The following is a 27,631-nucleotide window of genomic DNA, read 5'->3' on the forward strand; positions in this document are numbered from 1 at the left end:
TCAGCCCCCTCCATCTCTGTACCAGAGTTTCACCGGTTTAACCGTAAAATGTGGTAAATGTGCTAAATGGCGAACACACATTCGTATCCCAGTAACACACAGGCCTACTCGACTGTAAGTGTTACCTCTGTGTTTATCTTTGCTTTTCTTAGTTTGTGGTTCTAATTATAATGAGAGCTGTTTCCAGCCCTAAAACCAAACTGATGTTTGGTGCAATGGTTGGACACTGATGTTTCAGGTTATTTGGGATGTTACACTGAAATAAAATATTTGCCACACACCATATAATGGAACTTGTAGTAAAAGCACTTAGATACATAAATGTATGGATTTATGATTTTTACAATAATTATATAACACAAAGCAACACAACATGATATAAGTGACATTTTGTGAAAAGTGCTGAAAGTGATGAATGAGATGAAGGGATGAGATGTGACGGTGAGAAAAGGCGAGCAGAAAACAGTCAGTCAGCATGTGAGCAGCAGGTGGACGGCCCCTTGTTTCTGAGGCTCATCAGCAGAGAGAGTCCACAGCAGTACAGCAGACTCTTCACTATCAGCACTGTGTACAGCAGACAGAGCAGCTTCACCCTGCACTGAGTCTGGACAGGATCCAGAGGATCCAGAGGATCCAGGGGAACCACTGCAACAGAAAGGATTCAAACAGACACAGGTTATTATGAGTTTGATGCTGGACTCATACATTGTGTTTGTGCAGCCACTTGGGGGCAGAAGAACTCCACACCAAGTGAACAAACTCCTGTCTGCCCTTTGACTTCACACACAGTCATTAGATTCATTCTGAATGTAGAAAGATGAATCAGTGGAGCTTTGAGATCTAGTCCCTAAAGTTGTTGTAGCAGCCTCAAAGGCCCAGGTTTAGTGTCGTCTATATTAGTATATGTGTCAGTGCTTCAATGCTGAGCAGAAAGTCAACAGACTGATATGCAGCCCTAACAGCAGCACAACACTGGAGCTGTCCATGCAGAGAGGCAGCAGCTGCTCTTACAGTCAGCTTGCTGCACAGCTGGCAGGTCTGCTGGCTCTCTCTCTGGAGGACAGGAGGCTGCTGGAGCTGGAACCTCTGAAACAGAAAAGGAGTCCAATGTTTGGAGCTGCAGTGACAAATGTCAGTCCTCTGCTGCTCTGCTCTGTTTGACAGCGTCTCCACATGAAGCTGAATCACTGCTGAACACAGTCACCAAGCCTTCATTACCTTGTTCTGTTTGGGCCTCCACTCTGCCCCCCTCGTGCTCCACGTAGCAGCGGTATTTATACCTGCTGTTCTCTGGCTGATGGACCAGCAGGATGGCGGCGGTGTGTCCCGACTCCCTGAGCTCCAGCTGCTCTCTCCCAGCAGGGGGCAGCTCCTCCAGCTGGCCGTTCTCCTTCTGTCTTTTCCAGGAGAACTGGACCAGAGGAGGAACCATGGCTGAGGCCAGACACAACAGGGAGCTCTTCCCCTCCAGGTGGGCTCTGGATGCTGCTGGGTACACGCTCACCACAGGCTTCACTACCTGCTCATCTGAAGTTTGACAGCAGCAACAACAGCAAAGACAAAGATGGCAGCAATATTTCAACTCTGTCCATTTCTATTTAACGTCTAAATATCAGAAGATGAGAATATATGTATCAGCACAATATTATATCAATATATCTGCAATATTTTAAATCACATATTTGACTGTTTTTAAAATCCACTGACAGTCAGAAGATTAACAGCATGAACAGATATTTCCTGATATAAATACCATTAAAGAATTTATTCCTAACAAAAATACAAACACATTTTTCTACAATAGATTTGGTTTGACTAAACTAGTGTCAACATGTTTTTATATTTTCTTTTCTACACAGCTTTAATTTCTCTGTATAAACCTCAGTTACAAAATGTTTTATATTTACACTAAATTCCATTTTGTACTAAATATAATAAAATCTCAACTTTTTCACCATCATTAAAATTTGAATAAACTCTACATTATAGTAAAGTCATGGTGTAGTTCAATAAATGTTTATAGTTTTATATTGTACAGTTACTATTGGAAAATATATGCAATTAAAATAATCTATGATGCGTTTTGTCTGCAATAGTTTAATAATAGTTTTTGTTATCTGGCCATTGTACCTGCTGCCTTGCTGAGGCAGGTTTTCTGTGATATTGACCCAGTCAGTTTAGTATTGTTTTATGGACCTGGTTGTTAATAATTGCTCTCTTGTTCTATATATCTTGTTCTGTATATATATATATGAAGTGTGTTAGAAATGTGTATATATATATATATATATATATATATACACATTTCTAACACACTTCACAATAAAACAACTGAAGGGAACGAAAAGTTTGTTCTTACCTGTTACAATCAGTTTAGTCCCAGAGCCAAGACTGAAGTACCCATATCCCCCCACAGTGAGAGAGAGTGCAACAAAAACCTGGTGCAGCTGAATGTGTCAGCTGAGGTGAACCAGTCCAGATTATGAACCAGTTTCATGTTTCAGCTCCATCATGTGTTTCTCTAATGTTCAGATCAACACGACTGTCTCTGCTTTTCTTCTCTTTATTGTCCAGACTGAAACATCTCAACAACTATTTCAGCTGCTTCACACGTTCATGTTCCCCTCAGGATGAACCGTAATAACTTTGCTGATCCTCGGACTTTTCATCCAGCGCCACCATCAGGTCGACATTTGAATGTGTCCAACACTTTGGTTTATCAACAAATACCTGCAGCACCAATGACATTCACATCACCTTTTGTTGTTACGTGTCTTTAGGAGAAATGTGCATGTTAGCAAGTGTTAGCATGCTAACACGCTAAACTAAGAACTCATTGAAAATGACACTGACATTTGTATTGATGCTAATTATTTAAAATCCAGCTCCACATAAACCTCATCAACAGAAACATGATATAAATGTGTCGTGTTGTTGGTGAATATTACAGATTTGATCCTTTGGTGAATCTCACTGTCATTGACTTCAGGTCAAACAAGGACTGAGCAGCAATAAAATAAGGGAACTGAGATTCACCCTTGGACTTTAGCAGTGGTTATGTGGGGAACAAAACAGGAAGTCAGGTGATGTTGTTATAGAGCCAAAGACCCCACATAGTAGCGGACACTGGACTTTACCACCGGAGATCAATATTACTTCCCCATTTCAACCCTGTTGTTTCTGTCAGTTGTGACTAGGATTGTTGTTAAACCTTAAATACAGGTTTGTTATTATCATGAGGACAGAGGTTCTTCAGCCTTAATGAACTTAATTTAGTCCAAGCCATGATGTTTCCTTGAAACTAACTAACTAACTAAAGTTCTGTCTGTGCCTAAACGAAACCAAACCAAGACTTTGCCATAAAACTGTAACATCATAAAACACAAATTTAGTGAGATTTTGATAAGTTACCTGTGTCATATCCAACAGATTCTCACCCCAAGTACTTTTGGCTTGTATGTGAAACACTTAAGTTACTTGACAAAGCATCAATAAACAGTTTAGCTTTTCACACTAAAACTATGTGGTTAGGTTCAGGAAAGTACACAAAGCACAAAGTTTAACATTAGCTGCCCTTTAGCATCTTATACATATACCAAAGATGAACTGCTCAAACAAATAAGGGAACTTTAAATCATCCCAGAATAACACCAAGTCAGTTATTCCCTGAAGGTTCTTAACTGGGGATGTGTGAATGGGAATCCCTGCTGCGTGGTGAAGGCTGCACTGAAGTTTCACGGTTCCTGTGTTGAGCAGATGGCATTGATCAGTGCCAAATCTGTGACAAACAAGTCCTTTTGCTTGCTGCTCTCCTGTCCACCCCTATGAGGTCAAAGCCATCCAGAGCAACTGTAAGCAATATGGCTCAGCACGTGATGTCCTGACATGGTCGTAAAAGTAGTCCAAAGACCAAAGCAAACTCCACAAGTTTAATGTATATAATGTAGATTAAATAATGAAACAAAAGCCCTTAGATGAAAAAAAGGATAAAGACAGAAAAACTATGAAAAAGTGGGGAAAAAATCTCATCGATGAGCCTGCGCTGCCTGTAGCAGGCTGCCACCTACCAGGCACCATAAGTCCCAAAACAGTCATGTTCACAATATTTTGGCTTCAGATTTGCACAATGAAGTGATGGCTTGTCATCCATCTTCATGACCAGTTTAGGGTTTTCTTGGCCACTGAGAATAATGTCGGTTAGATTTAGGGACAGATCATAGTTTGGTTAAAATAACCAGCTAGTTAAGGTTAGACTGTCATTGGCATGGTTGGAGCAACAATCAAGTTATTCTCTAGTGGAGACTGGAAATGAACAGCAGCCTCTTGTGATAAAGTTCAGTGTTTTATTGATGAACTTTGCTGATCCTCTGACTTTTCATCCAGCACCATCATTATTATTACATGTGACCCTGGGCTGTGGTTTACTGCTCTCTTCCTGTCACAAACACTGTTTGACATCTGTTGGTTTTTGTTCAGGCTGCAGGGATCATTTCTCACTGTGGGAGCCAGACTTCCAACAGGAGCAGTAGTAGGTGGCTGCATGAGAGGGTTTAACTTTGTGAATCTGCAGCTCACAGCCGTTCTCTTTGTTTTTTACAACAGCAAACTCATGTTTCTGAGGATGGTTGTAACCTGAATTTACTTGACAATTTCGTCTATTAATATTCAGAATCACTATGAATGTTTCTGTCACTTTCTTCTGGTACCAGTAAACATAATCACTGTTACACTGGTGAGTTCCTGCACAGCTGAATGAGACATTTTGACCAGCTCTCCTGGTCAGAGATAACTGGTCCTGGATCAGCTCTGCTGCCATGACAACCAGCGCTGTAGAGAAACAGACAGATGAAGGTCAGTGTGACAGTGTTTGTTACAGGTGGAGTTTGTTGGCTCCTGATTGGCTGGAAACACTCACCTGAACACAGACAGCACAGAGCAGCAGCTGGGAGGAAAAGCATTTTGTGCAGTGGTGTTTCCTCTGGTGAACCTGGGGAGAAGTGGCGCTTTGATGCAGCTGAGGCCAAACAAGGACGAGCTGTGAGATCAGACAAGTACCACGTGGTTTCTAACGGGTCCTCAGACCTCCCATCAGCCCCTGGGGCCCACAGATGAGGCTGCAGCTGTTGATTGACAGCTCAGCTCTCAGTGGTGTGGTTTTCTGTTGAGTCTGAGGTTTTAAAGGAGAAAGAAAAATGACAAACTGGTGAGTTTAACAGTGAAAATGATAATTTCATGGCAGGAACATTAGAGTGTAAGAAGTTTTCCAACTATTTTCATGTTTTGTAAATGATTCTTTTCTAAAGACTTTTCGGAGTCTCTCAACCAATTTAATACAAAGTTTCTGCATCTTGATGTGAAATTGATGGCAAATAAAAAATCTGGGTCACAAAGATGTAGAAATACAAAAAACATTCATGTTCCCACAGACACATTGAGGTTGGTGATGAGTTGAGTAACAGATCTGTCTGTCTGTCTGTCTGTCTTTCAAACAGACTTTTAGGAGGTACTAAATAATTTTATGTTGAATACATGTGACTTTGTAGATTATTTCCAAATGTATCTTTAGATTAATTTCATGTGGCTGTTTTAAGTGTAAACAACAGTGTCATCAGCGTAGAGTCATCAACACTGACACAGTTGTAAAATATGGCCATGCCAACCTAAGTGTATATTTTTGTTTTTCTTTTTTTTATTACAAAATACAAAAATTGCAAAATATTTCTAACCACACTGTAATATTTATGCAGTCCAATATGGTTGAATCTATTTGCAATTTCTTGCTGCAAAATTAAACTTGAAGTGAACACACATTTATTTGAATAATATTACACAAACCTGCCATTCTCTGCATAATGTATGAAAAAGAAACACAATAACAGCAGAAATCATACAAACAGTAAAATATTTGCCACACACCTGATAATTAAGCTTCATTTTCAGTTCAAGTCACAATTAAAAGCAGGAAAGAAGAAAAGCTTCAAAATCATTTTTCCAATGACTGTATCAAACATGTGCATATAGAGAAACATTGTCCAAAGCAACACATGATATAAGTGACATTTGTGAAAAGTGCTGAAAGTGATGAATGAGATGAAGGGATGAGATGTGACGGTGAGAAAAGGTGAGCAGAAAACAGTCAGTCAGCATGTGAGCAGCAGGTGGACGGTCCCTTGTTTCTGAGGCTCATCAGCAGAGAGAGTCCACAGCAGTACAGCAGACTCTTCACTATCAGCACTGTGTACAGCAGACAGAGCAGCTTCACCCTGCACTGAGTCTGGAGAGGATCCAGAGGATCCAGGGGAACCACTGCAACAGAAAAGGATTCAAACAGACACAGGTTATTATGAGTTTGATGCTGGACTCATACATTGTGTTTGTGCAGCCACTTGGGGGCAGAAGAACTCCACACCAAGTGAACAAACTCCTGTCTGCCCTTTGACTTCACACACAGTCATTAGATTCATTCTGAATGTAGAAAGATGAATCAGTGGAGCTTTGAGATCTAGTCCCTAAAGTTGTTGTAGCAGCCTCAAAGGCCCAGGTTTAGTGTCGTCTATATTAGTATATGTGTCAGTGCTTCAATGCTGAGCAGAAAGTCAACAGACTGATATGCAGCACAACATTGGAGCTGTCCATGCAGAGAGGCAGCAGCTGCTCTTACAGTCAGCTTGCTGCACAGCTGGCAGGTCTGCTGGCTCTCTCTCTGGAGGACAGGAGGCTGCTGGAGCTGGAACCTCTGAAACAGAAAAGGAGTCAAATGTTTGGAGCTGCAGTGACAAATGTCAGTCCTCTGCTGCTCTGCTCTGTTTGACAGCGTCTCCACATGAAGCTGAATCACTGCTGAACACAGTCACCAAGCCTTCATTACCTTGTTCTGTTTGGGCCTCCATTCTGCCCCCCTCGTGCTCCACGTAGCAGCGGTATTTATACCTGCTGTTCTCTGGCTGATGGACCAGCAGGATGGCGGCAGTGCTTCCCAACTCCCTGAGCTCCAGCTGCTCTCTCTCATCGGGGGGCAGCTCCTCCAGCTGGCCGTTCTCCTTCTGTCTTTTCCAGGAGAACCGGACCAGAGGAGGAAACATGGCTGAGGCCAGACACAGCAGGGAGCTCTTCCCCTCCAGGTGGGCTTTGGATGCTGCTGGGTACACGCTCACCACAGGCTTCACTACCTGCTCATCTGAAGTTTGACAGCAGCAACAAGCAACACAGACACACATTCCCACAGTCAACATCAGCTTCCAGCACTGCACTGCATTCAGTCTGATCCTGGAAACTACATGGACTCTGATCACTAAAGTCCTCATCAATACAGCACAAAGATCACTCAGCTTCACACGCTTCATATTCACTGATTTTATGTCAGTATTGTGGAATATGATATTTTGTCTCAGGCTTTTAAACCTGTTGTGATAATTCCAACTTAATTTAGATCCTATATTTCCATCTATTACTTATAGTTAAAATTTTGGAAGGTGTAATTGTCACAGTTTTTGGAAAAAGTATTGATGGAGAAATTCTAATGTGGCTTCAGATGTGCTCTCAGCATTTGGAACGGCTTGTTGAGGGTGGTGAATGACATCCTCATTTCGCTTGATAATGAGATGCTTGTTTTGTTGATACAGTTCAATCTGACTGCAACTTTGGAGAATGTTGACCACTCAGTATTCATTAATCATCTTTCTGCTTTGGTTGGTTTGTGTGGGGCTGCCCTCCATTATGTTCGCTCGTATTTGGTTCGCAAAGGTTCGTTATTATCTATGATTTGCACATCTTCACTTTCTTTTCATTGTGGCGTTCTCCAGGGTTCAATCCTCAGGCCACTACTGTTTCCTGTTTCCACTCGGCCCTAGGACAGATTTTAGAGAATATAGTCTGATGTGCCATTGTTAAGAAGATGATTTGCAGATCTTTGTTCCAGTGCGTCCTACTGAACTGAACTCCCTGGTAAAAATTTTTGGACTGTTTAAAGAGTGCCTTGTTAGTAACTTTCTGGGTTTTAACAAAAGCAAAAGTATATTTTATTTGGCCCTTGTGTGCAGGACATGGATGAAAATATGAACTTTAGGGAATTGGCCCTTCATGTGGGTGAGGCCATTAAATTTGAAAAATTATTGCACTGAGCAAGACATGCTTTTTTTCTGCTGTCGTCACTGTATAACATCAAGCCTTTTCTTTTGTTGGCTGACCTGGAAAGAACCACTTATATCTTTGGCACAACTAGTTTGGACTAATGTAAAACCTTATATATGGGAGTGAACTGGTATTTTCTGCCAAGATTTAGTTGGTTCAAAACGCGGCTACCCATCTTTTGACTGGGGTCCAAAGCAGCGATCATATTATTCATTTTTATGGGTCATTGGCTTCAAATTTAAATTTGTTTTTGCTCTACATGGCCCAGCAGCACTTTATTTCTCTGAGCTTCTTACTACTAAACCACTTTTATTGTGGATTTTAATTTCTAAAAAAAATAAAAATATAAAAGCAAAAAAATCTTTTCAACAAAACACAAACTCTTTTGAGCTTACACTATACATATACATTAATCTTTCACAACCTTTTGTATTTTGTATTTGGTGTAAAATAGAATCATTTATACAATGGTAATATATTGTATAGTTATGTCATCATTTTTTTTTTTTTGTATTTTATACCTTACATCTACATATAAGTTATCACACAAATATGTGATACTTTATACAATATATAAAATAAGTGGGTTTTTTAATGCATATAAAAATATTTAATGTATATAATGTCAGAAAAGTACGTGTAATTTTTTGAAAACATTTTTAAAAGTATGTAATTTTTCCTTGAAAGAACATTTAAATACTGTAAACTGAGCGTGAATGTGAAGAATCCTGTTCATCACTGAAATTCACTTTGATTGATTCCAGATTTTGTTCAAAAAGTCAAGTGAACAGGAAACTCCTCTATAATCATTCATGTGGAATTTTAAAACTCTTTGAGCTCCTGCAGAAATCAAGAATTCCTTCTGGTGTGCACTGACATTTAAACATCTGTTCACAGGTTGTTGAACCTTTTCATTTAAGAACGGCTGCAGAAGGAACTCTGGACTAATGATGGACAACTAACATGGAAAGTCTGAAGCAGCAGAAACTGACTTTAAACACATTTTACACTTCACAATAAAATAACTGAAGGGAAAGAAAAGTTTGTTCTTACCTGTTACAACCAGTTTAGTTCCAGAGCCAAGACTGAGGTATCTCTCCCCCCACAGTGAGAGAGAGTGCAACAAAAACCTGGTGCAGCTGAATGTGTCAGCTGAGGTGAACCAGTCCAGATTATGAACCAGTTTCATGTTTCAGCTCCATCATGTGTTTCTCTAATGTTCAGATCAACACGACTGTCTCTGCTTTTCTTCTCTTTATTGTCCAGACTGAAACATCTCAACAACTATTTCAGCTGCTTCACACGTTCATGTTCCCCTCAGGATGAACCGTAATAACTTTGCTGACCCTCGGATTTTTCATCCAGCGCCACCATCAGGTCGACATTTGAATGTGTCCAACACTTTGGTTTATCAACAAATACCTGCAGCACCAATGACATTCACATCACCTTTTGTTGTTACGTGTTTTTAGGAGAAATGTGCATGTTAGCAAGTGTTAGCATGCTAACACGCTAAACTAAGAACTCATTGAAAATGACACTGACATTTGTATTGATGCTAATTATTTAAAATCCAGCTCCACATAAACCTCATCAACAGAAACATGAAATAAATGTGTCGTGTTGTTGATGGTGAATATTACAGATTTGATCCTTTGGAGAACCTCATTTCCACTAAACATCCATGTTTCGTCACTTGTGTCTTTTCCCTGAGTTCCTCCCACATAAGGAAAGGGACAGAGGAGCCAGGAAACCTGTTTTAAAAGACATGAGACCCCCTTTCCTCTGATACTTAATGTGCAACATCCGGTCACAAACTAATGTCCAATAAAGGGGCTTGTCAGTCTGTAGCAGACTTCCATGACATATGCACTTGCGTATCTTCAGTTACAGCTCCTCCAGGCAGCCTCCTTGCTCCTCTCAGCAGAAATAAGAGCTTTGGGACATCCTTCATCTTGGTGGGGCAGAATGAATTACATGTCAAATCAGAGTTGAGATTCACCCCTGAACTTAAAGTGAGTCCATGTAATGTAATAAAGTGGATGATGGTCCACACACGCTGGACTTTAGCATTACACATCTGTCTTTGCTTCTTTTCCTTTTCCAATTTCAGCCCCAGAGTCTGTGTTGTTTGTTTCAACCATGTCCAACATTGTTAAACCTCGACCACGTTTGTTATTGTTACCATGACAACAGAGGTCCTTCAGCCTTAATTAATTTCGTCCAAACCGTGACATTGCTTTGAAACTAACATTTCACACTGACATTGAACCCAAAAGTACAACAAAGTGAGAATCACTGAATGAAAAGGTTTTATTGTACAATCTGAAAATAATATAATGAAGCAGTAAGACACAGGAGCCTGGGGAAGGTTGGCTGCTTGCGCAGAGACAGCAGAAACGAAGCAAGGGGCACTTGCTTAGGTTGCAGGCAGGATGGCAGGTACAGGGTGTGAGTGGGGGGGCCTGCTTGATGTGCTGGGCTTCTCAGACCAGGGCTTAGCTTGGGCTGTTGGGCTGTCTCTAGGTGGACTGTGTGGTCTTCTGCATGTGCCCCTTCTGAGGGCTGGTCCCTGCCTCATGGGTGCCTTCCAGACCATCCCTTGGTGTTCTCCATTGGGGCATACACTTGGGTTCCCCCTGGAGCTTGGCCTGGGTTCCTGGCAGCTCATGGGGGGCTGGGGTGCTTCTGGTTCTTTGGAGCCCCGACTTCTCGTTGCTTAAGATGGGTGCAGCTGTGGTTTTTCAATTGGGCTTGCTGATGCACCAGGTGCTGGATTCTTACAAAAACAACATATATTGTCATGAACACACTCTGTTAGTTTTCCTTTTTTCTAACTGTTTGTGGGACTCGCTCCCATTGAGACACTGTGGTTCTTGGAAGGGCTTTGGTTGGCTGGCTTGCTGACCACGCTGTAGTGGGTCTGGTGTTTCACTTCAGGGGAGCTTGGTATAGCTTTGGTGCCTTGGTTTTCCTTGTTCTCCTTTGCCTGTAGATACACTGCACAGTTTTGTTTTTGTTTTGCATTGTTCAGTGTTGTCCCCCCTTCCACATTCCTATCCTCTTCCCTATTCTCTATCCTCTCCATCCTAACCCACCTGGCCTGTGCGTTTCGATAAATATCTCAATAAACAAGTTGCCAAACAGGGAAGGTTAGAAAAAAACCAGGTAGATTTCAGATTCAATATAATTTAATTCATCCATCCATTATCTATACCCGCTTACTGCTAACTGGGGTCGTGGGGATCTGCTGAAGCCTATTCCAGCTCTCTTTGGTTGAAAGTCAGGGGTCAGTCAGGTCACCAGTCCATCACAGGGCCTCAGTTCAGTTCAATTCAATTCAATTCAGTTTTATTTGTAGAGCGCCAAATCACAATACAATCATCTCAAAGCACTTTACAAAAAAAGAAAAATAGATTTCAGATGATTAACAAAGGTTGGTTGGCAGCCCAACACAAAAATGTCACAAAAACAAGATGGCAGCTGTTGTATTCACAATATTTTGGCTTCATTTATCATTTATTCAATCACTCTTTATTTCCACTGTAAAACAATGCAACAAATTTCAGTTTGCAGCTTCTCAGATAATGCATCATTAAAACATCCGTAACAACACTTAAATAACAGTCTAATAAATAACACAATAAAATCGCCTAAGACAATAAATTGCACAGCAATAATAATGATACAGTTAATAATATGAATACTTAGTTTAGAGACACCTTCACTCTAATTATATACGGCTGTAGTCTGGTGACAGCTAACAGTGTTCTGGCAAAAAATCTTTTCCTCAGTCATATGTGCCTTAAGGCCTGTGCACCTTTTTCCTGATGGCAGTAAAGCAAACAGACTGTATCCAGGAAGGGCTGGATCTTTACTGATCATTGGCTCTCTGGAGTAAGTGATCAGTTTTTCCACTTTTCCAAACTGGGAAGTTCAGATCCAGTGATTCTTGTGCAGTTTTCACCATGAGCCACATTCTTAATATCAGCTTGGGAAGCACTAGCACACCATACTGTGATACCCTGAGTCAGGTGTCATGGTCCTGGTTTTGGACTTCCTGTGTGTAGGCTTTTACTTTATGTTTCCTGTGTTGCCTAGGCTTATGCCAGGTAACTTTAGTTTTAGTTAAGTTAATGAGTGTTTATGCATGGTTAGTCACTTAAATAAGGCCATAAAACACAGACAGAACACTGGTTCACAAGACATTTGAGAACTGCATCTTGTAGGCTAAAGTGTTTACTTCACAATGATGTATAATATATATATATATATATATATATATATATATATATATAATTCGTCATCTGAGGCGTGTTTTTTCTCAAATTAAACTCTTCGTTTCCGTCTGGAATATACAAAGCGCTTCCTCACTCACGTAGCGTGCCATCATCAAAACGCACCGTAAAAGTGAGTAAATTCTATGGTGAAGTTTGACTTTTTATGTCATTTCTCGCGGGCGTGTACAGAACTTACCTGGTTCACCTCAGATTATTTACATCTGAACAGTTCGCTGTAAGGTAGGATCACATTAGCTGTAATGAGGTGAGACAGGAGAAAACGTACCACTCCTTACGTTCATACGGATTAAATAAAAAGTGATTTGTTTTCGTCTTGAATTGTTTCATTTAAAAGAAAACATTTCAAGCTTTCTATACATATGTTTCTTATTTTCATGAGGAAAGTGTTTCTGAGATTCTGAGTTTCTGAGATTCGCTGAGATTCAGGTTGTTTTATCTGTGTGTCTGTGAAGAGAGATGACAGAAACAGAGAAGACAGAGAGCACACCCTGTTTGCTTTATGTATTTTACAAAAGCACAGCGTTTCTTGTTATTATGAGGGTATACAAATCAAGCTAGACCCTTTACAGAATCGAATGATATATTGCTCTTATCTGTACGATTAAAACTGAGTAATTTAAGTTAGTTTCCGCCTTATCAGGAGTAGATGCCACAGAACACAATGGCGTGTTCTCGACCCCTGAGGGTTAAAAAGAAAAGTTACTGGTTTGTTTTCTTAATCAGGCGCTGCTGAAAAATAGTTTGTGTAATGTGGAACAATGACATTAGAACAGTGATTGATTTGCAGTCATGTAAACAGTGAAAAGAAGTGGACCGAGCACACAGCCCTGTGTTACCCCTGTTTGTGACCAGATTACTGAAGAGCAATATTTACCTATTCCGACCCTTGTCTGTTTGACGGGAAATTCATAGTCAAGAAAAAAGTAAATCACTTATTTTCAATTTCTGAATGAGTTTGTGACGACTGATGGTACTGAAGCCAGAGCTAAGGTGAACACATAACAACCTCACATTATTGTGTTGCTGAAGTACAGGAGCAAATGTAAAATAAATCTGTTTTAAGATGTGACATTATAATAATAATAATTATTATTATTATTACTATTTTGCCATCAAAATTGTTGTGATGAGATGGATGTGAAACGTGAACCTAGGCTGTGGTTTACTGTTCTTTTTTTGTCGCAAACACTGTTTGACATCTGTTGGTTTTTGTTCAGGCTGCAGGGATCATTTCTCACTGTGGGAGCTATACTTCCAACAGGAGCAGTAGTAGGTGGCTGCATGAGAGAGTTTAACTTTCTGAATCTGCAGCTCACAGCCGTTCTGTTTATTCACAGCTGAGAAATCATCTTTATCAGGATGATTGTAACCTGAATTTAATCGGCCAGTCCTCTTGTCAATATGTAGAATCATTCTGAACATTTTTGCTTCTTTCATCTGGTACCAGAACACCCAGTTTTCACCACACTGGTCAGTTCCTGCACAGCTGAATGAGATAGTTTGACCAGCTCTCCTGGTCAGAGTTAACTGGTCCTGGATCAGCTCTGTTGACATGACAACCAGCGCTGTAGAGAAACAGACAGATGAAGGTCAGTGTGACAGTGTTTGTTACAGGTGGAGTTTGTTGGCTCCTGATTGGCTGGAAACACTCACCTGAACAAAGACAGCACAGAGCAGCAGCTGGGAGGAAAAGCATTTTGTGCAGTGGTGTTTCCTCTGGTGAACCTGGGGAGAAGTGGCGCTTTGATGCAGCTGAGGCCAAACAAGGACGAGCTGTGAGACCTTACTGTGAGATCAGACGAGTACCACGTGGTTTCTAGCGGGTCCTCAGACCTCCCATCAGCCCCTGGGGCCCACAGACGAGGCTGCAGCTGTTGATCAACAGTTCAGCTCTCAGTGGTGTGGTTTTCTGTTGAGTCTGAGGTTTTAAAGTAGAAAGAAAAATGTGACATGATTATTTCATGGCAGGAACATTAAGGTTTAAAAGTTTTTTTTTCTATTTTCTAAAAGATTCTTTTCCATAGATGTTTCTGTTTCTCTGAACCTATTCAATGAAAAGTTTCTGCATCTTGATTTGAATCTGACGGCGGATAAAAAATCTGGGTCACGATGATGCAGAAACACAAAAAACATGTTCCCATAGACACATTCAGGTTAGTGGTGAGTTTAGTAAAACACACTGTTTTCTGTCGAACTGCTGTGGTGAAAATAAAAACCTCCATAAAGTTCTGTTTGGACTGAGCAGGATACACAGCAGCCTCTGCTATGGGGCCCTAACAGGAGAGGGTGGTCCTCCTGTCAGTCATTTGTTTACTAGGTTACTTTCTAAAATGTAATTATTTCATGTTTAACATCAGTTAAATTTCTGTTTTTAGTATGAATGATGTGACCAGTGCAGCTGTAGGATTATTTTAAGCAGCCCCTAAATGATGTTCTAAAATATATACAATACAAATATACTATTAAACAGACTTTCAGTAGCTAGTAAATAATTTTAAACTTTATATGGGACTTAGCATACATTTCATATAAGTTGTGAATGATTTCAAACTTTATCTCTATATAAATTTTTGGTAGCGTCCCATGTTTTATACATAAACAACAGTGTCATCAGCGTAGAGTTTGACATCAGCACATTTATGGTAAATTTGCTGATTGAAAAACTCAACATGGATCCTACTGGCAGCACCAACAACTACTGGACTGTATATCACAGTTTTATGATTACTTACTTTCACAGTCCAACATAGTTCTAATTTCACGCTCAAAAATTTCTATAAATATAAAAATGTTATAAATGACAAACAAACCAACAAGGATCCTCCAGTCATCACCCATTCCTACTGGACTGTATGTCACAGTTTGATATTGATGTTTGTTTTTCTTGTTCTTTTTACTTTATTAAAATATTTTTGAAATATTTTTAACCACACTGAAATTAATTACACCATCCAAGACAGTTGAATCTATTTGTAATTTCTTGCTCTAAAATTAAAATTAAAACCATAAATACGAAAATGTTTATAAAACACAAAGACTGATTTGTCAGTTTATTGAGAATGTTACATTGAAAGAATTTGATAAACCTGCCACAGCTGCCTTTGCTCTGGGGCCCTAACAGGAGACTGTGGCCCTCCTGTCAGTCACTTGTGTCCTTGGTCATTTTCTAAATTAAACTCAATCGTATCATGTTTAACATCTGCTAAAGTTTTATTTTCAGTATAAATGATGTTTTTCCTCACAGCAGTAATTTTTAAGCAGCTTGTAAAAAGCGTCCTAGTATATGTATAAATTTAAACAGACTTTCAGTTGATAGTAAATCACTCATACTGTATATGTGACTTAATATACATTTGAAATATGGTGTAAATTAATTGATACTGTATAAAAATGTTATTTACCTTTCCATGGTGTTTTATTCATGTGTGTACACAACAGTGTCATCAGCGTAGAGTTTGACATCAACACTGACACAGTTGTAAAATATGGTAAATGTGCTAAATAACAAACACAACATAGATCCTTCTGACAACACCCACACTTACTGGACTATATATCACAGATTCATGTTCCTAATCATTTTTTTTGTTCTTTGCATTTTATTAAAAATATTTTTAGAAATATTTCTGAACAAAGTGAATTCACTGACACAGTTGAATCCATTTCTATTTTCTTCCTCTAAAATCAAACTTAAAGCCAAAACACAAATATGTTTATTTCACACAGACACTGATTTTTCAGTTTATTGAGAATGTTACACTGAAAGAGTTTGACAAACCTGCCACTCTCTGCATAATGTATGAAAAAGAAACACAATAACAGCAAAAATCATACAAACAGTAAAATATTTGCCACACACCTGATAATTAAGCTTCACTTTCAGTTCAGGTCACAATTAAAAGCAGGAAAGAAGAAAAGCTTCAAAATCGTTTTTCCAATGACTGTATCAAACGTGTGCATATAGAGAAACATTGTCCAAAGCAACACAACATGATATAAGTGACATTTGTGAAAAGTGCTGAAACTGATGAATGAGATGAAGGGATGAGATGTGATGGTGAGAAAAGGCGAGCAGAAAACAGTCAGTCAGCATGTGAGCAGCAGGTGGACGGTCCCTTGTTTCTGAGGCTCATCAGCAGAGAGAGTCCACAGCAGTACAGCAGACTCTTCACTATCAGCACTGTGTAAAGCAGACAGAGCAGCTTCACCCTGCACTCAGACTGGACAGGATCCAGAGGATCCAGGGGAACCAGGGGAACCACTGCAACAGAAAAGGATTCAAACAGACACAGGTTATTATGAGTTTGATGCTGGACTCATACATTGTGTTTGTGCAGCCACTTGGGGGCAGAAGAACTCCACACCAAGTGAACAAACTCCTGTCTGCCCTTTGACTTCACACACAGTCATTAGATTCATTCTGAATGTAGAAAGATGAATCAGTGGAGCTTTGAGATCTAGTCCCTAAAGTTGTTGTAGCAGCCTCAAAGGCCCAGGTTTAGTGTAGTCTATATTAGTATATGTGTCAGTGCTTCAATGCTGAGCAGAAAGTCAACAGACTGATATGCAGCCCTAACTGCAGCACAACATTGGAGCTGTCCATGCAGAGAGGCAGCAGCTGCTCTTACAGTCAGCTTGCTGCACAGCTGGCAGGTCTGCTGGCTCTCTCTCTGGAGGACAGGAGGCTGCTGGAGCTGGAACCTCTGAAACAGAAAAGGAGTCAAATGTTTGGAGTTTGCAGTGACAAATGTCAGTCCTCTGCTGCTCTGCTCTGTTTGACAGCGTCTTCACATGAAGCTGAATCACTGCTGAACACAGTCACCAAGCCTTCATTACCTTGTTCTGTTTGGGCCTCCACTCTGCCCCCCTCGTGCTCCACGTAGCAGCGGTATTTATACGTGCTGTTCTCTGGCTGATGGACCAGCAGGATGGCGGCGGTGCGTCCCGACTCCCTGAGCTCCAGCTGCTCTCTCCCAGCAGAGGGCAGCTCCTCCAGCTGGCCGTTCTCCTTCTGCCTTTTCCAGGAGAACCGAACCAGAGGAGGAAACATGGCTGAGGCCAGACACAGCAGGGAGCTGTTCCCCTCCAGGTGGGCTCTGTATGCTGCTGGGTACACGCTCACCACGGGCTTCACTACCTGCTCATCTGAAGTTTGACAGCAGCAACAACAGCAAAGACAAAGATGGCAGCAATATTTCAACTGTCCATTTCTATTTAACGTCTAAATATCAGAAGATGAGAATATATGTATCAGCACAATATTATATCAATATATCTGCAATAGTTTAAATCACATATTTGACTGTTTTTAAAATCCACTGACAGTCAGAAGATTAACAGCATGAACAGATATTTCCTGATATAAATACAGTCGACCCCGTGAAGTCGCGGTTCAGAGTTCACTGTCTCCGTCATTCGCGGATTTTTACTTAGAACCTAACTAATAGCTGTTTGCAGAAACCACAAATATCCTCCAGTTTTTTATGGCTTTCTTCATGGCAACATATAATTTTTCATGGATTTTAGAGCTAAATTATTAAGAACAATATAATTTACTAATTTTGTCACTGATTTATTTACTAATAATGTGTTAAGCTGAGTTTGAGAATAAATTAAAGTGTTTTGGGAGCATTTCTGGGGACATATTTAGGGTTTAGACATTTATAGGCTTTTTTTTTTTTTGACCACATCCAAAATTCACAGTTTTTCACAATTCTCAGATGCTTTAGGAATGTAACCCCTGAGAATTTCGAGGGTTTACTGTAGTATTAAAGAATTTATTCCTAACAAAAATACAAACACATTTTTCTACAATAGATTTGGTGTGACTAAACTAGTGTCAACATGTTTTTATATTTTCTTTTCTACACAGCTTTAATTTCTCTGTATAAACCTCAGCTACAAAATGTTTATATTTACACTAAATTCCATTTTGTACTAAATACAATAAAATCTCAACTTCGTATTTTTTACCATCATTAAAATCTGAATAAACTCTACATTATAGTAAAGTCATGGTGTAGTTCAATAAATGTTAAAAAGTCTGTATTGGACAGTTATAACTGGAAAACATATGTAATTAAGAAAATACATATATTTTGTCTGCAAGTTGTTTGGATATTGAACCTGCTGCTTTGTTCAGGCAGGTATATATATATAGTTTTTTGTAATTTCCTTTGCATTTTATTTAATCATTTATTTTTGTAGTTTTGTCCTTTTTGCTTTGCACTTCAGGAAACAGTAGTTAGAGTTAAAGCTCAATACAATTAAATTTTGTCTTGATTTATAATATTTTTCTTCATTATTGTATTTTCCACATTTTCACTCTTCCATAAATTGAGGTTCATTCATCAGATATACATGATTAACCTCTTATAAAACATTTAAATTGTAAAACAGAATCATATTTAAAACCATGTTATACTGTATATAATTATCATGATACACAATGTATTACATACATATTACATTTATTCGTCATTAATTATTAACCATTTTCCTGTTTCCCATGTTCATCACACAAATATGTGTGTTATTGTACATAATACAGATTTTTCCTGAAGATTAGTATTTTTTCTTACTAAATCAGTATTTACCAAAAAATTTTATAATGTAATAAGTATTTTCTTAGAAATGCTAATTAGGAGTGTAATAAAGTATATATTTTTTTCATAGTAAAAGAACATAAATTTCAGATTTTGTACAAAAAGTCAATTGAGGGAACTGACGGAACTCTGGACTAATGATGGACAACTAACATGGAAAGTCTGAAGCAGCAGAAACTGACTTTAAACACATTTTACATTTCACAATAAAACAACTGAAGGGAAAGAAAAGTTTGTTCTTACCTGTTACAATCAGTTTAGTTCCAGAGCCAACCATCCAGTACACGTCCCCCCACAGTGAGAGAGAGTGCAACAAAAACCTGGTGCAGCTGAATGTGTCAGTTGAGGTGAACCAGTCCAGATTATGAACCAGTTTCATGTTTCAGCTCCATCATGTGTTTCTCTAATGTTCAGATCAACACGACTGTCTCTGCTTTTCTTCTTTTTATTGTCCAGACTGAAACATCTCAACAACTATTTCAGCTGCTTCACACGTTCATGTTCCCCTCAGGATGAACCGTAATAACTTTGCTGATCCTCGGACTTTTCATCCAGCGCCACCATCAGGTCGACATTTGAAAGTGTCCAACACTTTGGTTTATCAACAAATACCTGCAGCACCAATGACATTCACATCACCTTTTGTTGTTACGTGTTTTTAGGAGAAATGTGCATGTTAGCAAGTGTTAGCATGCTAACACGCTAAACTAAGAACTCATTGAAAACGACACTGACATTTGTATTGATGCTAATTATTGAAAATCCAGCTCCACATAAACCTCATCAACAGAAACATGAAATAAATGTGTCGTGTTGTTGATGGTGAATATTACAGATTTGATCCTTTGGTGAATCTCACTGTCATTGACTTCAGGTCAAACAAGGACTGAGCAGCAATAAAATAAGGGAACTGAGGGAACTAGCCAAGTTGTTTCTGTGACCAAACCAAACTTTGCCATAGGACTGTAAAATCATAAAACACTAATTTAATATGATTGACTAATATGACACTGCAAAACAAAGATGGCCGCCCTGACAGCTCCCAGAGGTGAAGTCGTAAGTCGATGGCCCCCTGGTGGCTGGTTGCAGTCACTGTCTGTCCTGACCGCTGTCTGTTTTACCTTTGTCGTTAGTGTATTGATTAGGTTCAGCTGTGTCTTGTTAGTGTGTCTTGTATAGTATTTCAGTCTCAGTCATTTTGCCTTTAGTTGTTGGTTCAGTGTGTTGTCTGTTGTGTTTTGCTTTTCCACCTGTACGTGGATCTTCCCTCCATCCTGGAATTTATTGTTTTCAGTCCTAGTCAGTGTTGCCTTCACTGGACTTTAATAAATTCAGCGTCCCCAGACTGTCTTGTCTTGTCTCTTGGGTTCTTTGTCTGCATTTGGGTCCTCACCTGGTGGTTTCCTGACAGCTCCTCACTGATTTCTTTTTACCTGGTGTTTTTAATAGTCTGGCTTTTGTGTGACTTGTTTCGCTGGAAAGGACTTTATAAATAATCGAGCGTCCTTCAAAGAACAGGCTATGAATGTTCTCTCAGTTTCACAACTTTATTGGTCAACAGTTCTCAGGCTAGAGCCGAAAACCCCAAACAAAACGGGTATTCCAGAATGCAGGTTCAGGACAGACTCAGAATAGTTGAACCCTGAGTTGAGGGAAACTCCGATTATTTAAACTCAGTCAGTTCCCACAGTCACTTCCTCAGTGAAACTAACCTGCTGGCTGGCAGGTTATTTATGCATGAACATTATAATTAGTTTTTATTCTCAATGTCTCCACTTTATTGTCAACATGAAAAATCAAATCTTCCCTTCTGGCTCTAATGCTCCATCATATGTGGAGCTCTGACAGGAGGAGATGTGATGAACATGACAGTTGTTCTAACAGGCCTGGCCCCACAGTGTCAGCGTGATAAAGACTGTGCAGCCAATAGATTTTATTCTGACATGAGGATAAATCCAAGCTGTAGCTGTGAGGGGAGTTCTCTGTCCTTACACTGACTGACTGATCGTAAACACGGTCACGGCCATAAAAATCAGTTATTGGCTACTGTCTGATCAGGACTTTTTATCAGCTTCTACGAACACACAAACGTGAAAATAAACACACTCCGATCAGAGCGTCCATATGAACCGTATGAACGAGGACATGAAGTGGCCTGACAGTTTCTGCAGATTGACAGAAGGAGACACAGAAACTCAGTTTCTTGGAGAAAAGCTGCCAGAGAGCAGGTTAGTTTCCCAGAGTCACTTACTGGGACTTTCAGTGATCTCTGTCACTGGACCAGAAAAGTTTGTCTCAGCTCAGGGTTAAACTCTGGTCTAGGTTTTCACAGAATCATTATTACTGTGGCTGAGATGGAGGTGAAACATGTGACCCTGGGCTGTGGTTTACTGCTCTCTTCCTGTCACAAACACTGTTTGACATCTGTTGGTTTTTGTTCAGGCTGCAGGGATCATTTCTCACTGTGGGTGGCATCCGTCCAACAGGCGCAGTAGTAGGTGGCTGCATGAGAGGGATTAACTTTCTGAATCTGCAGCACCCAGCCATTCTGGTTATTCACAGCTGAGAAATCAGCTTCCTGAGGATGGTTGTAGCCTGAATTAACTTTAATTTCCTTCTTATCAATAGACAGAATCACTGTGAATGTTTCTGTCTCTTTCTTTTGGAACCAGAAAATATAAATACCACACTGGTCAGTTCCTGCACAGCTGAATGAGACAGTTTGACCAGCTCTCCTGGTCAGAGATAGCTGGTCCTGGATCAGCTCTGCTGCCATGACAACCAGCGCTGTAGAGAAACAGACAGATGAAGGTCAGTGTGACAGTGTTTGTTACAGGTGGAGTTTGTTGGCTCCTGATTGGCTGGAAACACTCACCTGAACACAGACAGCACAGAGCAGCAGCTGGGAGGAAAAGCATTTTGTGCAGTGGTGTTTCCTCTGGTGAACCTGGGGAGAAGTGGCGCTTTGATGCAGCTGAGGCCAAACAAGGACGAGCTGTGAGACCTTACTGTGAGATCAGACGAGGACCACGTGGTTTCTAGCGGGTCCTCAGACCTCCCATCAGCCCCTGGGGCCCACAGACGAGGCTGCAGCTGTTGATCAACAGTTCAGCTCTCAGTGGTGTGGTTTTCTGTTGAGTCTGAGGTTTTAAAGTAGAAAGAAAAATGTGACATGATCATTTCATGGCAGGAACATTAAGGTTTAAAAGTTTTTTTTTCTATTTTCTAAAAGATTCTTTTCCATAGATGTTTCTGTTTCTCTGAACCTATTCAATGAAAAGTTTCTGCATCTTGATTTGAATCTGACGGCGGATAAAAAATCTGGGTCACGCTGATGCAGAAACACAAAAAACATGTTCCCATAGACACATTCAGGTTAGTGGTGAGTTTAGTAAAACACACTGTTTTCTGTCGAACTGCTGTGGTGAAAATAAAAACCTCCATAAAGTTCTGTTTGGACTGAGCAGGATACACAGCAGCCTCTGCTATGGGGCCCTAACAGGAGAGGGTGGTCCTCCTGTCAGTCATTTGTTTACTAGGTTACTTTCTAAAATTTCATGTTTAACATCAGTTAAATTTCTGTTTTTAGTATGAATGATGTGACCAGTGCAGCTGTAGGATTATTTTAAGCAGCCCCTAAATGATGTTCTAAAATATATACAATACAAATATACTATTAAACAGACCTTCAGTAGCTAGTAAATAATTTTAAACTTTATATGGGACTTAGCATACATTTCATATAAGTTGTGAATGATTTCAAACTTTATCTCTATATAAATTTTTGGTAGCGTCCCATGTTTTATACATAAACAACAGTGTCATCAGCGTAGAGTTTGACATCAGCACATTTATGGTAAATTTGCTGATTGAAAAACTCAACATGGATCCTACTGGCAGCACGAACAACTACTGGACTGTATATCACAGTTTTATGATTACTTACTTTCACAGTCCAAAATAGTTCTAATTTCACGCTCAAAAATTTCTATAAATATAAAAATGTTATAAATGACAAACAAACCAACAAGGATCCTCCAGTCATCACCCATTTCTACTGGACTGTATGTCACAGTTTGATATTGATGTTTGTTTTTCTTGTTCTTTTTACTTTAAAATATTTTTGAAATATTTTTAACCACACTGAAATTAATTAATTCAATTCAATTCAATTCAATTCAATTTTATTTGTATAGCACCAAATCACAATACAAATCATCTCAAGGCACTTTACAAAAACTCAAACTAAAAACCCAACAATTCCCTTATGAGCAAGCACTTGGCGACAGTGGAGAGGAAAAAACTCCCTTTAACGGAAGAAAAAACCTTCAGCAGAACCGGGCTCAGTTTGGGCGGCCATCTGCCTCGACCGGTTGGGGTGAGTGGATAGAGCAGAGAGAAAAGAACAGCAACAATAAACAACAAATAGACACTGCAGGTTGGTGGGACCAGTAACTGCACATCAGCGATATACAGCTCCAGGACCAGGGACACCTGCAGAAGGTACAGAGAGAACAGAGAGAGAGGGAGAGAGCACAAACTAGGGGAGAGAGAGAGCACAAGGTTAGTAAGATTCAGTGGTGGAATATACATGAGGTGGGAGGAGAGAAGAGAGGGGAGGGGAAGGGAAAGGGGGGGGTTAGGGTAGGGGAGCTCAGTGCACCGATGGTCCTCGGGCAGTCTAGGCCTATAGCAGCATAACTAAGGGATGGTTCAGGGTTGCCTGAAGCCAGCCCTCACTATACGCTTTGTCAAAGAGGAAGGTTTTAAGTCTAGCCTTAAACGTATAGAGAGTGTCTGCCTCCTGAACCCAGTCTGGGAGCTGGTTCCATAGGAGAGGAGCTTGATAACTAAAGGCTCTGCCTCCCATTCTGCTTTTGGAAACTCTGGGAACCACAAGTAGACCTGCACTCTGAGAGCGAAGTGGTCGATTGGGATAATATGGTACTATGAGGTCTTTAAGGTATGAAGGAGCTTGATTATGAAGGGATTTGTATGTGAGAAGAAGGATTTTAAAATGTTTACAAAACACAAAGACTGATTTTTCAGTTTATTGAGAATGTTACACTGAAAGAGTTTGACAAAACTGCAACTCTCTGCATAATGTATGAAAAATAAACACAATAACAGCAAAAATAAGACAAACAGTAAAATATTTGCCTCACACCAGATACTTAAGCTTCATTTTCAGTTCAGTTCACAATTAAAAGCAGGAAAGAAGAAAAGCTTCAAAATCATTTTTCCAATGACTGTATCAAACATGTGCATATAGAGAAACATTGTCCAAAGCAACACAACATGATATAAGTGACATTTGTGAAAAGTGCTGAAAGTGATGAATCAGATGAAGGGATGAGATGTGATGGTGAGAAAAGGCGAGCAGAAAACAGTCAGTCAGCATGTGAGCAGCAGGTGGATGGTCCCTTGTTTCTGAGGCTCATCAGCAGAGAGAGTCCACAGCAGTACAGCAGACTCTTCACTATCAGCACTGTGTACAGCAGACAGAGCAGCTTCACCCTGCACTGAGACTGGAAAGGATCCAGGGGAGCCACTGCAACAGAAAAGGATTGAAACAGACAGGTTATTATGAGTTTGATGCTGGACTCATACATTGTGTTTGTGCAGCCACTTGGGGGCAGAAGAACTCCACACCAAGTGAACAAACTCCTGTCTGCCCTTTGACTTCACACACAGTCATTAGATTCATTCTGAATGTAGAAAGATGAATCAGTGGAGCTTTGAGATCTAGTCCCTAAAGTTGTTGTAGCAGCCTCAAAGGCCCAGGTTTAGTGTCGTCTATATTAGTATATGTGTCAGTGCTTCAATGCTGAGCAGAAAGTCAACAGACTGATATGCAGCCCTAACTGCAGCACAACATTGGAGCTGTCCATGCAGAGAGGCAGCAGCTGCTCTTACAGTCAGCTTGCTGCACAGCTGGCAGAAAAGGAGTCAAATGTTTGGAGCTGCAGTGACAAATGTCAGTCCTCTGCTGCTCTGCTCTGTTTGACAGCGTCTCCACATGAAGCTGAATCACTGCTGAACACAGTCACCAAGCCTTCATTACCTTGTTCTGTTTGGGCCTCCACTCTGCCCCCCTCGTGCTCCACGTAGCAGCGGTATTTATACCTGCTGTTCTCTGGCTGATGGACCAGCAGGATGGCGGCGGTGCGTCCCGACTCCCTGAGCTCCAGCTGCTCTCCCTCAGCAGGGGGCAGCTCCTCCAGCTGGCCGTTCTCCTTCTGTCTTTTCCAGGAGAACCGGACCAGAGGAGGAAACATGGCTGAGGCCAGACACAGCAGGGAGCTCTTCCCCTCCAGGTGGGCTCTGGATGCTGCTGGGTACACGCTCACCACAGGCTTCACTACCTGCTCATCTGAAGTTTGACAGCAGCAACAAGCAACACAGACACACATTCCCACAGTCAACATCAGCTTCCAGCACTGCACTGCATTCAGTCTGATCCTGGAAACTACATGGACTCTGATCACTAAACTCATCAATACAGCACAAAGATCACTCAGCTTCACACGCTTCATATTCACTGATTTTACGTCAGTATTGTGGAATATGATATTTTGTCTTAGGCAAACCTAACCTAACCTAACCTGTTGTGATAATTCCAACTTAAGTTAGATCCTATATTTCCATCTATTACTTATAGTTAAAATTTTGGAAGGAGTAATTGTCACAGTTTTTGGAAAAAGTATTGATGGAGAAATTCTAATGTGGCTTCAGATGTGCTCTCAGCATGTGGAACGGCTTGTTGAGGGTGGTGAATGACATCCTCATTTCGCTTGATAATGAGATGCTTGTTTTGTTGATACTGTTCAATCTGACTGCAACTTTGGAGAATGTTGAGAATGTGGGGCTGCCATCCATTAGGTTCGCTCGTATTTGTCAGAGCAAAGGTTCATTATTATCTATGATTTGCACATCTTCACTTTCTTTTCATTGTGGGGTTCTCCAGGGTTCAATCTTCAGGCCACTACTGTTTTCTGTTTCCACTCAGCTCTAGGACAGATTTTAGAGAATATGGTCTGATGTGCCATTGTTAAGAAGATGATTTGCAGATCTTTGTTCCAGTGCGTCCTACTGAACTGAACTCCGTGGGAAAATTTTTGGACTGTTTAAAGAGTGCCTTGTTAGTAAATGTCTGGGTTTTAACACAAACAAAAGTATATTTTATTTGGCCCTTGTGTGCAGGACATGGATGAAAATATGAACTTTAGGGAATTGGCCCTTCATGTGGGTGAGGCCATTAAATTTGAAAAATTATTGCACTGAGCAAGACATGCTTTTTTTCTGCTGTCGTCACTGTATAACATCAAGCCTTTTCTTTTGTTGGCTGACCTGGAAAGAACCACTTATATCTTTGGCACAACTAGTTTGGACTAATGTAAAACCTTATATATGGGAGTGAACTGGTATTTTCTGCCAAGATTTAGTTGGTTCAAAACGCGGCTACCCATCTTTTGACTGGGGTCCAAAGCAGCGATCATATTATTCATTTTTATGGGTCATTGGCTTCAACAATTTAAATTTGTTTTTGCTCTACATGGCCCAGCAGTGCATTATTTCTCTGAGCTTCTTATTACTAACTACTAATGTATTGTATTTTATACCTTACTTCTACATGTAAGTTATCACACAAATATGTCATACTTTATACAATATATAAAATAAGTGGGTTTTTTAATGCTTATAAAAATATTGAATGTATATCATGTCAGAAGAATATGTGTAATTTTTTGAAAATATTTTCACATTTGTGTGTAATTTTTCCTTGAAGGAACATTTAAATACTGTAGAGTGAGAGTGAATGTGAAGAATCCTGCTCATCACTGAAATTCACTTTGATTAATTCCAGATTTTGTTCAAAAAGTCAACTGAGCAGGAAAATCCTCCACAATCATTCATGTGGAATTTCATTTCTTTCAGGAGAGAGAAGAGAGAAAAGAAAAACAGTGTGAGCCTTCATTAAACAGCAGCTGATGAGAATCCACAGCCCAGTTCCAATAGAAAACTTTCTGGACTCTTAAAACTCTTTGAGCTCCTGCAGAAATCAAGAATTCCTTCTGGTGTGCACTGACATTTAAACATCTGTTCACATGTTGTTGAACTTTCTCATTTAAGAACGGCTGCAGAAGCAACTCTGGACTAATGATGGAAAACTAACATGGAAAGTCTGAAGCAGCAGAAACTGACTTTAAAAACATTTTACACTTCACAATAAAACAGCTGAAGCGAAACAAAAGTTTGTTCTTACCTGTTACAATCAGTTTAGTTCCAGAGCCAAGACTGAGGTATCTCTCCCCCCACAGTGAGAGAGAGTGCAACAAAAACCTGGTGCAGCTGAATGTGTCAGCTGAGGTGAACCAGTCCAGATTATGAACCAGTTTCATGTTTCAGCTCCATCATGTGTTTCTCTAATGTTCAGATCAACACGACTGTCTCTGCTTTTCTTCTCTTTATTGTCCAGACTGAAACATCTCAACAACTATTTCAGCTGCTTCACACGTTCATGTTCCCCTCAGGATGAACCGTAATAACTTTGCTGATCCTCTGACTTTTCATCCAGCGCCACCATCAGGTCGA

The 27,631-nt window shown here is 40.2% G+C and overlaps 3 protein-coding genes and 1 gene segment (V, D, J or C); all 4 read right to left on the reverse strand.

Annotated features, from left to right (window-relative positions):
- Nucleotides 1-1,040: 1,040 nt before the first annotated feature.
- On the reverse strand, nucleotides 1,041-27,631 carry LOC113134418 (immunoglobulin lambda-1 light chain-like). Of its 4 annotated transcripts, none has more exons than XM_026313802.2 (3): nucleotides 27,303-27,631; nucleotides 24,992-25,409; nucleotides 1,041-1,109 (listed from the first exon to the last, which is right to left on the reverse strand). In XM_026313802.2, the coding sequence occupies exons 1-2, from the start codon at nucleotides 27,436-27,438 to the stop codon at nucleotides 25,015-25,017; spliced, it is 531 nt and encodes a 176-aa protein (XP_026169587.1). In that variant the 5' UTR covers nucleotides 27,439-27,631; the 3' UTR covers nucleotides 1,041-1,109; nucleotides 24,992-25,014. The 4 variants fall into 4 exon arrangements, with proteins under 4 accessions (XP_026169587.1, XP_026169586.1, XP_026169585.1 ...); XM_026313801.2 differs by lacking the exon at nucleotides 1,041-1,109 and adding an exon at nucleotides 17,082-17,157 and having other exon boundaries at nucleotides 27,303-27,630; XM_026313800.2 differs by lacking the exon at nucleotides 1,041-1,109 and adding an exon at nucleotides 24,217-24,587 and having other exon boundaries at nucleotides 25,163-25,409; nucleotides 27,303-27,627.
- On the reverse strand, nucleotides 4,968-9,494 carry LOC113134413 (uncharacterized). 2 transcript variants are annotated; one of them, XR_003296065.2, is made up of 5 exons: nucleotides 9,184-9,494; nucleotides 6,869-7,177; nucleotides 6,662-6,736; nucleotides 5,917-6,306; nucleotides 4,968-5,167 (listed from the first exon to the last, which is right to left on the reverse strand). XR_003296065.2 is itself a non-coding variant. In XM_026313795.2 (4 exons), exons 1-4 carry the CDS (start codon nucleotides 9,317-9,319, stop codon nucleotides 6,137-6,139), a joined length of 690 nt encoding a protein of 229 aa, XP_026169580.1. In that variant the 5' UTR covers nucleotides 9,320-9,494; the 3' UTR covers nucleotides 4,968-6,136. The 2 variants fall into 2 exon arrangements, 1 of the variants encoding a protein (XP_026169580.1); XM_026313795.2 differs by having other exon boundaries at nucleotides 4,968-6,306.
- LOC113134429 (T cell receptor beta variable 16-like) lies at nucleotides 13,460-14,495 on the reverse strand. The segment is given in 2 exon segments: nucleotides 13,460-13,996; nucleotides 14,085-14,495. Coding segments are annotated over 2 exon segments (381 nt in total).
- Nucleotides 16,161-22,030, reverse strand: LOC113134402 (immunoglobulin lambda-1 light chain-like). The gene is made up of 6 exons (XM_026313779.1): nucleotides 21,912-22,030; nucleotides 21,491-21,823; nucleotides 19,280-19,309; nucleotides 17,268-17,576; nucleotides 17,060-17,134; nucleotides 16,161-16,692 (listed from the first exon to the last, which is right to left on the reverse strand). The coding sequence occupies exons 1-6, from the start codon at nucleotides 21,952-21,954 to the stop codon at nucleotides 16,514-16,516; spliced, it is 969 nt and encodes a 322-aa protein (XP_026169564.1). The 5' UTR covers nucleotides 21,955-22,030; the 3' UTR covers nucleotides 16,161-16,513.

The sequence above is a fragment of the Mastacembelus armatus genome, chromosome 17 (assembly GCF_900324485.2).
Source record: "Mastacembelus armatus chromosome 17, fMasArm1.2, whole genome shotgun sequence".
Taxonomy (NCBI): Eukaryota; Metazoa; Chordata; class Actinopteri; order Synbranchiformes; family Mastacembelidae; genus Mastacembelus; species Mastacembelus armatus.

Coding starts and splice junctions, on each gene's coding strand:
- LOC113134413 (XM_026313795.2), bottom strand. CDS start 9,319: ATGAAACTGGTTCATAATCTGGACTGGTTCACCTCAGCTGACACATTC. Junction 7,178..9,183: donor AACTAAACTGGTTGTAACAG/GTAAGAACAAAC, acceptor GTCAAACTTCAG/ATGAGCAGGTAGTGAAGCCT. Junction 6,307..6,661: donor AGCTGTGCAGCAAGCTGACT/GTAAGAGCAGCT, acceptor TTTCTGTTGCAG/TGGTTCCCCTGGATCCTCTG.
- LOC113134402 (XM_026313779.1), bottom strand. CDS start 21,954: ATGCTTTTCCTCCCAGCTGCTGCTCTGTGCTGTCTGTGTTCAG. Junction 19,310..21,490: donor TGCCACCCACAGTGAGAAAT/GATCCCTGCAGC, acceptor TGTACTGGATGG/TTGGCTCTGGAACTAAACTG. Junction 17,135..17,267: donor GGAGGCCCAAACAGAACAAG/GTAATGAAGGCT, acceptor TTTCTGTTTCAG/AGGTTCCAGCTCCAGCAGCC.
- LOC113134418 (XM_026313799.2), bottom strand. CDS start 27,438: ATGAAACTGGTTCATAATCTGGACTGGTTCACCTCAGCTGACACATTC. Junction 25,410..27,302: donor AACTAAACTGATTGTAACAG/GTAAGAACAAAC, acceptor GTCAAACTTCAG/ATGAGCAGGTAGTGAAGCCT. Junction 24,588..25,100: donor GGAGGCCCAAACAGAACAAG/GTAATGAAGGCT, acceptor TTTCTGTTGCAG/TGGCTCCCCTGGATCCTTTC.